This window comes from Mustela nigripes, chromosome 4 (genome assembly GCF_022355385.1).
Source record: "Mustela nigripes isolate SB6536 chromosome 4, MUSNIG.SB6536, whole genome shotgun sequence".
Lineage (NCBI taxonomy): Eukaryota > Metazoa > Chordata > Mammalia > Carnivora > Mustelidae > Mustela > Mustela nigripes.
The window spans coordinates 104,499,456-104,515,368 of record NC_081560.1 but is presented as its reverse complement, the minus strand read 5'-3'; the positions used below and the strand labels follow the sequence as shown (position 1 = coordinate 104,515,368).

Here is a 15,913-nt window from a genome sequence, read left to right as displayed (position 1 = left end):
ATACTATCTCTTCGGAGGGAGAGAATCAACTTCCAGGCTGAATGCCATCATCTCTGTAAATATATTCAACCTATGCTTGCATAGAACTTTAAAACACGTTTTATTTTATTATTTTATTTTATACAAAGAAATGGTTCAGTGAGTTCATGAGGAAGTATACAATGTAAGCCAGAAGAGAAATAAATATATACTCTGCTAGGTTGTGATAAATATTGACAGCCCAGACGGAAGTATATTTATTTGTTCACAGAACGCATAGCAGTGGAATGTGGTATGTGCTAGGTTCCTTGGACATGAAGCAGTAGGAGGCATACTCTCCATTTGCAAGAAGTCAGTCTGGTTGGAGGGACAAACTTGCATAGGGATAGGAGGATTCCGGTGATTATGGTGATTACGGTGATGGTGATTACAGAGAGGTAGAATGGGTGCCCTGAGACAGACAGGGGAAGTAATCCTGAAAGCCCAGATAGGAATGTAAATTATTCCCACCCAGCCCAGGAAGGGGCTCTGCAGGGGATGGGGGTTGGGGGCCTCAGTTAGCCAGCCTGAGAACTGCAGAAAGGTTGGAAACCAGCTGCCCTCTCAGACTGGCATCCCACCTGGTTTGCAAGCCGCCACACGCCACTTTCAGCTCAGTTACAGAGTTTATCGGAATCCTTCGACTTGAGCTACGCGATCTTGGAGATCTAGCCCAAACTTCAGGGATCCAAGTTGTCCAGACAACAGAAGCATCTATGAGATGCTTGAGAGTTGTTCTCCAGAGGTCGTGGGGTTGCTGTTTCCCATGTCAAGTCGACACTTTCCCTTGACAGCGTGATAGCAAAACGGTAACATCTGTTTCTCTGCGACTCCGCTGTGAGTACGTTGAAAGGAACACAGGCCGTGGTTCAGGGCAGCCTGCGACTTGTAAGGGATTTCATATGGAGAGAATTCGACTCTGTGGTTCCGAAATTAGGGTGAAGAGGAAGTTGCTTTTATTACTGTGGCATAAGAGGCCCCTCTGCCCTTGATTTCTCTTTCTTTTTCTAATTTGTAACCATTTCCTGACCGACTTTTGTGTTCTTGCTTTCTGGTAAGTTCCCCAATGCTTCCAATCAGTTAGTTACTGTGCAGGGCTGCACCGGACAGGCCCGGCGTCCCTGCACCTGCGCTCAGACCAGGGATAGATCACATGGGGCTGGTGCGGGCTGGCCAGGGCACATGGAACTGTTCAACCCCGTGTCCTCCGCCACGACGATCATGCGCTGGGGGCCTGCCCGGCTCGCTCCTCTCATTTTCCTTGTCAGCATGACCAAGATCAAAGTGCAAGACGGCTGCATAAATGATAACCTAGAACTTGGCCCCAACACAGAGGCTGTGATCAGGGCAATGCCCCCCATCACACTTTCCCCAAAGGCACGGAAGGAAAAGGGCAAATTATGTTTAAGTACAGCCTTTCTCGCAAGGCCGCTTACAAACAACACCCCCTCGCTTTGTTTCTCCTGAAGCCATCAGAGTCGTATTAATCAATTGGTTCAGGGATTTGAGATTTCCTGACCTAATCACGGGATTTGGGACATACTGATTTCTGTTTATGTGAAGCAGTGGCCGTGATTGCAACATCTGTACCTGACTGAGCTCACATCTGTTCTTCCATATTCGGGGATTGAGATGGTTCCAGCCATTCTCCTGAAGGGTGGCGGTGAAAGATCTCTGCTTGGGTTGTAAGCAGAAGATAGTTTATTTTAGGAATGCGTTTTGTTTAAAACCATATTTATTAATTCAATCTTCATTGACAAACAATGTTCATAATGGCAATGCTAATTTAAAGAAGTGATGATCGGATAGGTAATAATTACCTTTGGGCTTGTGTTCCAGGTTTAAAAAAAAAAAAAAAAACCACAAAACCTTGCAGTGTTTCTGAGTTGACTTAAGTCTTGCTATATACTTCCTCTCTCCAAGATGAATATTGTTGCCTTAAAGAAAGCGAGACCTGGGCTGGGGATATAGCCTAAAATTAGGGAATGACTGGGAGTTGAGTGAAAGGAGTCATTCTTTTAGAAAAATAACACAAGTTTCAGTTAGCAAAATTTCTAGACTTGTTCTCTAGGTGGACGCTGCCTCTGCGATCATGCTTCACGTGCAGCAGGCCTGGAAAGTCAAGACTGAATAATGCACCTCTTGCTTAATGCCGTCATAGTGTTTAGTGTTTTATCAATAGGATTGATTATATTTTATAACAGATGATAATTCCTCCCTGGATTCCCAGACATCCCAGGTAGTCCACATGACTATTCTCGTCCCTTTCTGAAAATGGGTATCTCTGTATTACTGTTTACATGATCTCTAGCTCCGTGTATCTACCTACATGCACACAGATTGATGTACCATTAACTGGTAGTGGAGAGCGGAAGTGTAGACGCTGCCACGCTCCTGTCACCTTTACTAAACTGCCGCATTTGTGCGCGTGTGTATACGTGTGCATGTGCTCCTGGGCACGCACACTTGATCTTGTACATATCATCACTGCTGTCGGCTGGGTTGATATTTCAGATACTCTGCTTCCTTTCCCAGAACTGCCAGTATGTTTTGGAAATGCTGAAGCTGATCCCAGTCAGTACGCACCATCCCAGGTAGTGAGTCAACGTGGCCCGGGACTCAGAAAACTCGGGTTAGGTTTTACAGGTGGATTCTTGGTAACCTGGACACTTACTTTCTCTGGGTCTCGTGCTCTGCACCTGTAAAATGGTGACACTAATGAGTACCACAGAGGGTTTTTACAAGGACTAAATTAAAAGCTATAATGTATGGAGAGATATGGCTTTAGTGCTTTGGATTCTGGCCCTGGAGTTGGCATATATGGATTTATATCCTGGCTTTTTTTTTTTTTTTAAGATTTTATTTATTTATTTGACAGAGAGAGATCATAAGTAGGCAGAGAGGCAGAAAGGGAAGCAGGCCCCCTGCTGAGCAGAGAGCCCAATGCGGGAATCAATCCCAGGACCCTGAGATCATGACCTGAGCTGAAGGCAGCAGCTTAACCCACTGAGCGACCCAGGCGCCCCTGGCTTTGTTTCTTAAAAGCTGTGTAATGTCAGGCAATTCATTTAATCCTCTGTGTCTCAGCAAAAAAAAAAAAAAAAGAGAGAATAGAAAAGAAAAAAAGACAAAAAGACATAAGACATATAAAGAGCATAGAGCCTGGCACATACTAAGCACTCATCAAGTATTTGCTATTTTTATTTAATTGTAACAGCTATGCAGATGTTAACTTCCTTACGATGGGCTGATAATAAGGCAATGTCGGACTCTGAGGGTGAGTGGTTTCCTAAACCTGTTCTAACAGCTGATCTAGAGAATTTAGTGGCATGCCAATTAGCATTTTGTTTTATAACCTGCAGGCTTTCTGAGGAAGGGAATGTATTTGCAGGCTTAAGCCAAAAGTGTGATCACATGCGTGTATCTTAAGGACACCTAGAGTCATTCAGCATGTCCACATTTCAAGAACGCTTCAATGAGAGAGAGTTCAGTAGTTTCTCTGTGGGGATAGTTTTAATGGCTGTTGTTCTGTGGGTAAGAATGAATTTTCTGTTTCAGAAAAAAAAAAACATCAGACGTTTGTAGAGCAGTTGTTTCACCTTAATTTATATCTTCAGTCTGCAGAAAAACGTTTCCTTGTTATTCCTTAGTTAAGTATTTGCCAATTTTATCTAAGAATTTCCTATTTTTTTTATGCTTTTCCACAGTTCTACTTCTGAGCATCCTAAGAGGTTTCCCTTCTTCTGGGATCTTTTCTCTGTAAGTCTTTTTGCACACCTTGTCAGAGACACTTACTAAAGCTCAGGCTCTATTCATTTCATGGCCTGGCCTAATGGTTCCTCATCCTCACCTAGGATGCCTATCCCCAAAATCATATTTCCAAGGCTCCTTTCTGCATATTGTCCCACTAAACTATGCTATTCTTTCCTAAAACATAATTTTATATATTATTATTATTTTATGGGGGGGAGATGAAGGGTGGCAGAGGCAGAAAAATAATCTCTCCCTTTGAGACAGCCTCAATCTCATGACCCTGAGATCATGACCTGATTCAAAATTGAGTCAGATGCTTACCAACTGAGCCTCTTAGGTGCCCCCATACTTTTATATGTTATATATTTATGGTCATTTCTAAACTGTTTGTTTATAAGAATTATGTGATCTTTCATATAGTGTTTGATTTGCAATTTCAAACTATGGTGGTGCTGCAGACCTCATCTCCTATTGGCATAAACTGTTTAGCCTGTCATTTTCTGAGTATTGTGAGCCCCTGGAGCTGCCCCAGACCCCAAGGAAGGAGGAGGAGTAAGAACTTTTAGAACTTCCTGGAGACAGAGAGGGGGAATGGCCCCCATGGTGGTCCACGCCCTCCCCTCTGATCAGCAGAATTGTTCCTCTGTCATTTTTTTTCCCCATTGAATTGACCTCATGTTTCTGCAATAGCTGAGCTTCAAGCTTGTAGGTCCCAAAAGGCTGCTCTCTATTATGGCTATCCCTTCTTCTAGTAGAAGATCCACTTTTATCCTGTGCTATTATTCTTCAGCTAGAGGATAGAGGTGAAGAGAGGGAGTTGGGGAGTGTGGTGGTGGGCAGGCAGCAGAGTCATTGACAACCTAGTGCACCTGCAGCTCAGGGCAGCTTCCATGGAGCAGAAGTCGAGGTGGTGGTAGAACATGTCCCGCCACCTTGGCCATGCTTTAGAGTCACCTGCATGGCTTACTGAAATAGACTGTTGGACTCCATTGCTGAGTGTCTGATTCAGGTAGGTCTGGGGTGGGGGCATTTCAAAACACTATTTTTACATTTGCAAACACTGTTTTGGGGAACTCGTTATATTCGGTAGTACAGTGTTGCTGAACACTGTAGGTGCACTGTGCTGTCATTCCTCTGTGGGGTTGTTCTGTATTTCGATTGACCTTGAGGGCTCTCCCCAGAGCTTGCCATTTGTAACACTCAGGTTGAACACCACTTCTTTAGTGATCTTTTTTTTTTTAAGGATTTTATTTATTTATTTGACACAGAGAGAGAGATCACGAGTAGGCAGAGAGGCAAGCAGAGAGAGAGGGGGAAGCAGGCTCCCTGCTGAGAAGAGTGCCTGACAGCAGAGAGTCTGTCTCAGGACCCTGAGATCATACCCTGAGCTGAAGGCAGAGGCTTAACCCACTGAGCCATACAGGTGCCCCCTCTTTAGTGATCTTTTATGAGTCTCTCAACCAGGGCATAAAACAGTTATTCTCTCCAATTTCTTAGCAAATATGCCCCTCATAGTAATTACCACCATCTACACTCTATAAAGTAGGCATGTCTTGACTTTGCTACTTGAAGGCAAATGTATTAGTCTCATTTATCTCAGTTCTTCAAGTGTTTTCTATAGTACTTTACACACACAAGGTTCTGTTGGTGGGCTCTGCCCGCATCTCCTTGATCTCTTTGGAGATTTACCACCCTTGTGTATTTATCCTCTAGCTTCGTATGCTTTGTTCCTACCAACCTGAAGTTCTTACTTTCTCTAGAGGACTAACCTTGAGCTACTTGAGCCACTTATCTCAGATATGTGAAGAGCTATGATTTTCTGAAAGTTCACACCCCCAGCAGAGTGACTTGCAGCTAGTACTGTAGCACAAAAATCCTTTCCCTGAGGTGGACACACACACACTCCACAGCTCTCACCAGATCAGGCTGAGACAGGGACCTGACCTGGAATCAAACTCTTGTTTGTCATCTTCTCCTTCCCTATCCTGTCTTTACTCCCTTAATGGGTTGCACCTAGGAACATTTCCTGAATAAATCACTGATACATGCATGAACTCTTGTCTCAGGGCCTGCTTCTGGGGAACTGGCAGGCATTGTGCAAATGCCTAATGAATGAGTTCTTGAAAAGGAATATAATATTATAGTTGGAGCTTGGGCTCCACAGCTGCACTGCCTGGATTCAGATCCCAGTTCTGCCACTTAATGAGCTCTGTGACCTTAAGCAAGTTATTTAACCTCTTTGTGTTAAGTTTCTTTATCCATAAAACAGAGTTAAAATAGTCTTTATGGGGGTGTTAAGAGGATTAAATAAACTAATACTTGTAAGGCATTTAGAATAGGGTAAATGTCAGTTAAGTGTAAAAACAAACTAAAAAATAAGTGCATTTTCATTTCTTTCAGAAATTAAAGAAAGCATCAGTAATTCAAAGACATACTATGTTCAATGATAAGAAGGCAATATGTAGATGATAGTACTACCCAGATTGATCTATGGATTCAGTGTAATTCCCATCAAAATCCCAAAGGCTTTTTTTTTTTATTAAGAAATAAAAGTACTAAGGGAATCTGAATAGCCAAAATAATTTTGAAAAAGGATGAAGTTGGAGGACTCATGCTTCCCATTCTGAAAACTTATTATAAAGCTATAGTAATCAAAACGGTGTGGTACCAGTATAAGGACAGGTATTTCGTGGCTATCCCTCATACAGGCAATGAAAACCTTCGGTTATATGATCATTTGCTTTTCAGCAGAGGTCCCAAGATGTCTGGGAGGGCAGTCTCTTCAACCAAAGTGTTGGATATCCACACACAAAAAGCTTATACCATATACAAAAATTAATTCAAAATGGATCAAAATCCTAAAATGTGCAACCTAATACTATAATACAGGTTGAAAACAAAACAAAACAAAATGGGAAAAAATCTCCATGACTTTGGATTTGGCAGTGATATTTTTGGATATGATTCCAAAAGTACAGATAGCAAAAGAAAAAAAAATAGATGAAATTGACTTCATTAAAATTAAAAACCTTTATACATCAACAACCCAGAGATGGGGAAAACATATTTAAAAATCACCTATCTGATAAGGGATTAACATCCAGAGTATATAAAGAACTCCTACTACTCAACAACAAACAATCCAATTAAAAAATGGGCAAAGTACTTGAATAGACATTTCTCTGGAGAAGATATATAAATGGTTGATAAACATATGAAAATATGCTCATCATCATTAGTCATTAGGGAAATGCAAATGAAAACCACAGTGAAATACCACTTCACACCCATTAGGATGGCTAGTATAAACAAACAAAACAGAAATAACAAGTGTTGGTAAACATATGGAGAAAGTGAAACCCTTATGCAATGTGGGAATGTAAAATAGTATGACTGCTGTGGAAAACAGCAGCTTTTCAAGCAGTTAAACATGGATAATCTCATTTACAATTGCACCAAAAACAATAATATATCTAGGAATAAACTTAACCAAAGAGGTAAGAGACATGTACTCTGAAAACTATAAAACACTGAAGAAAAAATTCAAGACAAAGCAAAGAAATGAAAAGAACTTCCATGCTTATGGGTTAGAAGACCAAATGTTATTAAAATGCCTACACTACCCAAAGCAATCTACAGATTTAATGCAATCCCTATCAAGATACCAACAACATTTTTCACAAAACTAGAACAAACAATCCTAAAATTGTATGGAACCACAAAAAACCCTCGAATAGCCCAGGCAATCTTGTAAAAGAAAAACAAAACCAGAGGTATCGCAATTTCAGATTTCAAGTTATATTACAAAGTAGTAGTAATTAAAATGGTATGGTCCTGGCATAAAAACAGACACATAGATTCATGAAATAGAATTGAAAACTGAGTACCAAACCCACAATTATAAGATCAATCAATGAGTCAATGAATCTTCAACAAATGAAGAATGCATATACAATGGGAAAAAGACAGCCTCTTCAACAAATGGTGTTGGGAAAACTGGACAGTCACATTAAAAGAATGAAACTGGGCCACTTTCTCACACCAAACACTAAAATAAACTCAAAGTGGAGCTAAGACCTAAACCTGAGACCAGAAACCATAAAAGTCCTAGAACAGAGCACAGGCAGTAATTTCTCTGATATAGGCTGTGGCAACATTTTTCTAGAGGCTAGAGAAAGAAAAGCAAAAATAAACAAAAAATAAACTATATAAAAATAAAAAGCTTTGTGCTTTGGTGAGTCCTGTGAAGTGTGTAAACCTGGCAATTCACAGACCTGTACCTCTGGGGATAAAAATATATTATATGTTTATAAAAAATAAAAAATTTAAACATTAAAAAAATAAACTATAACTCAAAAAAAATAAAAAGCTTATAGAGGGCATGTATTGCATGGAGCACTGGGTGTGGTACATAAACAATGAATTCTGTTACACTGAAAAGAAAGAAAAAAAATAAAAAGCTTCTGCACAGTAAAAGAAACAGTTAACAAAACTAAAAGGCAACCTATGGAATTGGAGAAGATTTTGCAAATGACTACTCTAATAAAGGGTTAGTATCCAAAAAATATAAAGAACATTACAACTCAACACCTAAAAAACCAAATAATCTAATTAAAAAATGGGCAGAAGACATGAAGAAACATTTCTTAAAGAAGACATATAGATGGCCAACAGACACCTGAAAAGATGCTCAACATCACTTATTATCAGGGAAATGCAAATCAAAACTACTATGAGACATCATCTCACGCCTGTCAGAATGGCTAAAATAAAAAACACAAAAAACAAGTGGTGGTAAGGATGTGGAGAAAAAGGAACCCTTTTGCACTGTTCGTGGGAATGCAAACTGGTATAACCACAGTGGAAAACAGTATGGAGGTTTCTCAAAAATTTAAAAATAGAGCCACCCTACCATCCAGTAATTACACTACTGAGTGCCCCCAAAATGCAAAAGTACTAATTCAAAGGGATACATACACCCCTATCTTTTTTTTTTTTTTAAGATTTTTTTATTTGTTTATTTGACAGACAGAGATCACAAATAGGCAGAGAGGCAGGCAGAGAGAGAGGAGGAAGCAGGCCTCCGGCTGAGCAGAGAGTCCGATGCAGGGCTTGATCCCAGGATTTAGGATCATGACCTGAGCTGAAGGGAGAGGCTTTAACCCACTGAGCCACCCAGGCGCCCCACATACACCCCTATCTTTATTGCAACTTTATTTATAATAGCTAAGAAGCAGCTCAGCTGTCCTTTGATTGATGAATGGATAAAGAAGAGGTGGTATGCATATATAATAGAGAGGTGATATATATATAATATGCATTTATATATAATATATATATTATATATAATATATATAATATGCATTTTTATTCAGCCATAAAAATAATGAAATCTTGCCATTTGCAATGACGTGGATGGAACTAGAGAATATAATGCTAAGTGAAATAAGTCAGTCAGAGAAAGACAAGTACCACATGGTCTCACTCATTTGTGGAACTTAAGAAACAGAATAAGCAAGCAAAGAAGGAAAAAAAAAAAAGACAAACCAAGAAACAGACTTAACTATAAACAAACTAATGGTTGCCAGAGGCAAGGTGAGTAGGGGTATGGCTGACATAGGTGTTGGGGGGTGGAAAGAAAAAAAAGTTAAACATGGAATTACCATATGGTTCAGTAATTCCATTAGTAGAAACATATCCCAAAGAAATGAAAGTAAACACTTAAAAAGATACTTGTATACCAATGATTACAGCAGCATTATTCACCATAGCTGTAAGGTGGAAACATCTCAAGTGTCCATTACAGATGAATGTATGAACAAAATATTATATACAATGGAATATAATTCTATATTATAATTCCATATAATGGAATATAATTTAGCCAAAGGAATGAAATTCTGATACAATCACAACATGGCTGAGCTTCAAAAACATTCTGCTAGGTGAAATAAGCCAGACACAAAAGGACAGATACTAATAATTTCACTTACATGAGGTATCTAGAACAGGCAGATTCATAGAGACAGAAAGGAGAGGAGAGTTTACTGGGGGAGGAATGAAAGTGGGGGGTTATTGTTTTATTGATACTAAGCTGCTGTTTAAGATGATAAAAACATTTTGGAAATACATAGTTGTGATGATTGTGTAATATTATGTATGTACTTAATGCAGTTGTGTACTCGGAAATGGTTAGATGGTTTATTTTATGTTATACATGTTTTAAAAAGAAAATGCATTAGTTCTAGTCTTTCCTGTCTGTTTTGGGGACTTTGATTATCTGTCTCATTAACGTTTCTTTTCTCCTTCATGAAAGAAAGATGAGTGACTTGTCTGTGGTATTTAAACAAAATGCTTGAGTAGCCCTGAATTTTTAAATATCCAAATAAAAGCAGAGAAATGAAAAAAAAAACCCCACTGTGGATAAACATGAATAAATAAAAAATAGATCATTTGAAAATTCTTAGGTTTAGTCAAAATTTGTTATAACCCCGTGAGTGCTGTGAAAGCAGTCTGAGCCTAGAGTTTTCTTCAGCTTTACCGTTTAGGATTTTATAAAAGCTGTCCATATGGGTCCACTTGGTTTGGGCTCATAGGCAAATTGGTCTCCAGCCAGATGCTCCATCTTCTTACGTATCACACCTCTCTGTAGAGCTGAAACGTTCCCCTGAAGAGAAACTTTTAAAAATCCCACAGACTCTAATTTAGATTTGGCAATCACTGTGCTGTGATGTTTGAGTGTTTTAGACTTAGCAATAAATAATGTTTTAAAATTTCCCATGTTTGGTGTCTTAGTTGCTGTGCTGTTTGTATCTATAACAAAAACCCTAGACATAAGATTAAATTAAGTCTAATAGTCTCTTTTTGGCCAAGATTGTTCTTCCCACCCCATAATCTCAGATCCTCCTCATTTTTATTATAAATAGTGAAGTGAAATGAAAGAGGTAAGGAGAAGAAGTTCATTTGTTCACGAGATAGCATTCCTCAAGGAATCAGTAGACAAGTTCAAATAATCATGACATTTACTCTGATATATCTTTGTCTTCTCTTCATGCAACTTTTGCATCTTTATTTTAAGACATTTCAGCAATCATCTGGCCAGTCCGGTGTTGGGGGTCCATGGGACAGAGGACTGACCCACTCAAATATATATTATCCTGCTCCCAATTTCATCAAGAGGGATACCATAGGAACTAAAGGCCAAATTCCAGTTAATAGTAACTTTCCCGAATTCAACCAGTCTCACACTTACTCCAAACAAAACTACTCTAAGTCCTTTCTGGAACAAGACAAGACAAAACAGTAATACGTTGAACTATTTAACACAGAAGAGTTGAATATGCAATAGTATAGTGTTATCTTTGCTCCTTGGATTCAAATCAGCTCCTTTTTTGTCATTGGTCTAGGGTTCTTAGGCGAAAGGAGTGTTTGTTATAAATTAGCCTGCTTAAAGCATCTTGATGTGTGTTACTGGTGGATCTGCTGTCAGAGACTATAAATATAATACATCTGTTCATCCGCTGTGCATGGAATTAACTTTGATGACAGATGAGTACCCCTGAGCATGTAGCCTGATTGACCTAGTGAGTACTTAGTCAATACCCACTGGTCGAAACTCTGAGTGTTTGGAAAGGGACACACACACACACACACACACATATGCACACATATATATCCATGTGCACATAATACATACAGGGGCAGCTATGTGTATTTCCATCCCCAATGGACAGAGAGGCAGAAAAAACAATGGGCACAGACAGGGCAGAGGGCAGCATTCATTAAGGTTTTGGTTGTCAAACTAATTTCTGGGGGCTCCTTGCTCTCTCCACACAAGGCAGAGAATTATTCTCACAAAGTTAACAGCATCACAGCATGTTCCCTTATGGCAAGCGCTGAACTCCTGGAAAGTCTCTCAGGAGTGATATATCTTAAGTTAAGTAGAAATCCTGTACGCCCAAAGATCTTCGATTCCTGAGTAGAGATTATACCAGTAGAGACAAATTGGTTATTTCCACCCAAACTTCCAAACCCCACTGTTCGGCTTGGTATCAAAAATAGAAAGTAAACCTTTATTTATTTACCTTTACTGCAAGACTTGGTTGGTGGAAGTTTGTTGATGTGCAGCAAATCCCTAGTGGGAAATTACTACAACTAACAAGACTAGGAATATTTGTTTTCAAATGGATTTTTAAATTGACCTTGATAGTTTTCAATGTTTCTTAATTAGTGTTTGCAAATCTGCTGATTTTATGAAAAATCTGTTTCTTGCTGTATTAGAGTGTAGCATCACAACAAAATTAGCATTCCATATGTTGTTTTGTTAAACATACTTGGTGACTTTCTTTAAAATCCCTTGGGAAATGTTTTGAAATTTGTTGAAACAAATATGCAACACTTGAAATTAAATGGTGATTATCACCACATTGTTCTTTCTTTAAAGCATCGCCTGTGTTTGGATTCATTTAGGAGTGCTATCACTGAACACATACCCTTCAGAAATTACTCATGAATGGGCAAGGCTTAGATACCAGCCTTTCAACCTAGGTAAGTAAAAGCAGCTTGCTACAGAATTCTCGCAGTGCCTTGATGAAGCCCATCTACCTTACCAAAGCCTGGAGTGGCAAAAACCATCATTTGAAAAAATAAACAAACCAACTTTATTTAGGTTTTCTCTTCTCTAAGTGGCATGAGAAAATCGAGCTCCGCTTTCCCAAAATCTCCTTCAGAGCTCTTAAACAGGAGCAGAAGTTTGTATTTCATTGGGAATTAGACAGCTGGGTTGCCTCCCATAGGTAGCACTGATCATTAATCTTCAGTTGTTTATTGCATCTGAGGATGTCATGTCCATGTCTTCATTTCAGCCTTAAAATTTAGTCAATAAACAAATTGAACATCTACTATGTGCCAGGCATTGTGCTAGGGACTGGGGTTTCTGTTGGGAATAGCAAATGTGGATTGGTAGCTCTCATCTCAGGGCATCACAGTTTAGGGGGCAAATAATGGGCAGCGTACTAGGGCTAAGGGGCTGAGGGAAATTAGTCAATGCTTAAGCATCAAAGCAAATGCAAGCTTACCAGATAGAAGAGTCAAGAAAGGATCTTGCAGGAGGAGTGCCTGATTCATACAGCACTGAAGTGTAAAAGTTTGCACGTTGTTGGTGACCATGTGATGGCTGGAGCAGAGGGTTCAGGGTGGGCCTGGGGTTGGGGGAAAGCATTTGAAAGGTAGGGGGGTGTGTTTTTCCACCATGCTGAGGAGTGTGGATATGGAGAGATTCTGGAATATTTTAAGAAGGGACAGATATTGATCAGTTGTATGAGACAGAGGGGAAGGGGCTGGACGCACTGGAAGTGAATCCTAACAGTGGAATTAAAAGGCTCTCCTATTGGGACACCTGGGTGGCTCAGTGGGTTAAGCATCTGCCTTTGGCTCAGGTCATGATCTCGGAGTCCAGGATCAAAGCCCTGCCTCAGGCAACCTGCTCAGCGGGGAGTCTGCTTCTCTGTCTTCCTCTGCCCCTCCCCACCGTATATGCGTGCACTCTCTCTCAAATAAATGGATAAAAAAAACTTTTAAAAAAATGCTGTCCTCTTTTTAGATCTGAGAGAGATTTAGGAAGACATGATTTCACCTGAAGGAATGAAGGCCAGAGAGGAGTCATGCTGAACTCCAAAGTTTGTGGTTGTAGTTACTGAGGACATTGTGTTTAGCAGAGGTTTTGAGTGGAAGGAAACGAGTTCTAATTTGGACATGTTGAGTTCAGGTTCCTGTGGAATGTGTAGGCGGTATGGATCTTTGCCTTGGCTTGGATAGCTGAACGTTTTCTGCCTCCCTGTAGTGGTTTGGGCTTTTCTTCCAATGATTAGAGGAGGGTCCAGGCAAGTAAGTGGGATTAATGCTTGTCTCCTAGTAGCAGCTGAGCACACTTGCCTGCACGTGCACTGAAGGGGCTCTCTCCAGCCTCCTGTCCTATGGGTACGCATGCTAGTGTGTGGACCTCTTTCCTGCACCTTCTAGTCATCCTGTCATGCTCCCTGATGGTCAGACTTGAAGAATTTGTTAAAACTCTGCCACAGGTGAAATATTTTCTGTGTCCCACCTCTAGGAAGAGAGCTTTGAACTTTGGTTCCCCTGGTTGCCCTGCTTCTTTAAGCTCAAGGGTGTGCTCAAGGGAAGTCATGGTGGGGTGCCTGGGTGGCTCAGAGGGTTAAAGCCTCTGCATTCGGCTCAGGTCATGGTCTCAGGGTCCTGGGATTGAGCCCCTCGTCAGGCTCTCTGCTCGGCCGGGAGCCTGCTTCCCTTCCTCTCTCTCTCTGCCTGCCTCTCTGCCTACTTGTGATCTCTGTCTGTCAAATAAATAAGTAAAATACTTAAAAAAAAAAAAAAAAGAGAGAGAGAGAAGTCATGGTCTGTAAATTATTTAGCTCTTTCTCCTTGTTAGGGGAAGAACCTCTTGTGGCTATCTGCATTCTAAATGGAAGCAGTACTCCCTCTAGGGAATCCATTTTGATAATTAAGGAACTGGCAATTACTTTACAGCGTGATCTGAAAGGACAGCTTCTGGTGGGTAGTCACTAGGACTGTAGGTATACTTGAGAAGCTTCTCTACATTGTTCCCCAAATCAGAACTGTTTCCATTAGACTGCCTTTACCTACTATCTCTTTTACCCCTCAGCACCTTGAGGGCACCACTTTGCAGCTGAGGGTACATAAAGCAAAAAGCGAAAAAAACTATAGTGTGTCCCTAAGCCTCTAATAATTCAATATGGACGTGCTGGTTTGGAAACTCAGATTATGGCAGTGAAAAACCTAACCAAGGCAAAAGAAATATGGAGGAAGTGGTAGTTGGACACATGCATTGTATTTTCCTTCTGGGAGGTTGATGGTGGGGGAAGGCGTGGTCCACACACTTCCTCTGTAAGGGGCTGGCCAGACTGTACCAACTTCAGGCTTTGCAGGACTTAACAGTCTGTGTCGCAGTCACTCTTGCAACTGAACTCTGCCATTGTAGAAAAGAGCAGCTGTGGTTAATACACCAATAGGTGTGGTTGCATTCTAATAAAACTTTATTTATAAAAACAGGTGGCTGCTGGATTTGACCCACAGGGCTACAGTTTGCGAGCCCCCGAGTTATCGGATTGATTCAGAAAATCCAGCATACAACATCACCATTTTGGTAATGACAATCTATCTATGTCACACACGTTTGCAAAGAAACTCATTAAACCCAGGCCTAACCAGATTTATTGAATCAGAATATTTGCCTGTGAGACAGGGTTCTTCTATAATATGTGTGTGTGTATATGTTTATATATGAAATAACTGAAAGGAAGGAAACATACCAAAATATTAATCTTTCTTAGATCTGAGTTGTTGAATTGTAGGCAATTTACATGTTAAAAATAGGCAAAGTTTCAAACAATAAGTCTGTATGACTTTTGTCATCACCCAAAAATTATTTTAAAATAAAATAACACTAATGTAAGTATGATGGGGAAAGAAATGCACTTGAAGTTGTTGTATATGTAAGAATTAATGTTAATCTATTCTGTTTACTTACCTCATATCATTAATTGGAATTACGTTTTTTTTTTTTCTTGCTAGAGATTTATCCATTTCTTTAGACTCTGATTTAACATCTGAGAATGAAGAAAATTTTGTAACATTAAAAAAGGCTTATTATTACTGAGCCCTGGGCCAGTGGTTCTTGTTAACATGGCCTGTCATAGGAGGGGCTGGTCCTAACTTCCCGTACCCAAGGATGAAAGGACTCAGACCTTTTTAATAATTAGTTTTCCTTTCTGCTACTGAATTGGACACTCTAGAAGACATTTATTAATTAAGAAGTCTTTTAGTATATTAGGAATGAAGATAATTTTCCAACCTCCAAAGGGCCCAGTATTAGTCTGGTCTAGATAAAAGGCATTTACTAAAGGTATTCTCTTAGAAGTAGAACCACATCCAACTTCCTGTGCCGTGGGAAGAATGATCATGTGGGCTGAATAACCGTGCCCTTTGACCGGAAGCCCTGGATCCTGCAGAAGTAGGGTGGGCACTGGAGACACGTTGTGGATGTGGGCAGGTATCATTATCAGGACTGGCCTTTGGGCAGTTGAAAAATAGGCAGGATTCCTTGTTA

General features: G+C 40.1%; 1 protein-coding gene across 11 annotated transcripts in view; it reads left to right on the top strand.

Annotated features, from left to right (window-relative positions):
• Positions 1-15,913, top strand: part of SUGCT (succinyl-CoA:glutarate-CoA transferase) — an 840,768-nt gene that overhangs the window by 473,994 nt on the left and 350,861 nt on the right. For 2 of the 11 annotated variants that reach the window (XM_059397221.1, XM_059397232.1), the window contains one exon: positions 12,215-12,318. The exons of 7 other annotated variants lie outside the window; for them this stretch is intronic. In XM_059397221.1, the coding sequence (XP_059253204.1) occupies positions 12,215-12,318 (104 nt within the window). Of the gene's footprint in view, positions 1-12,214; positions 12,319-14,856; positions 15,014-15,913 lie in introns of those variants that run through there. 2 more of the 11 variants (XM_059397223.1, XM_059397233.1) reach the window with 2 other exon arrangements.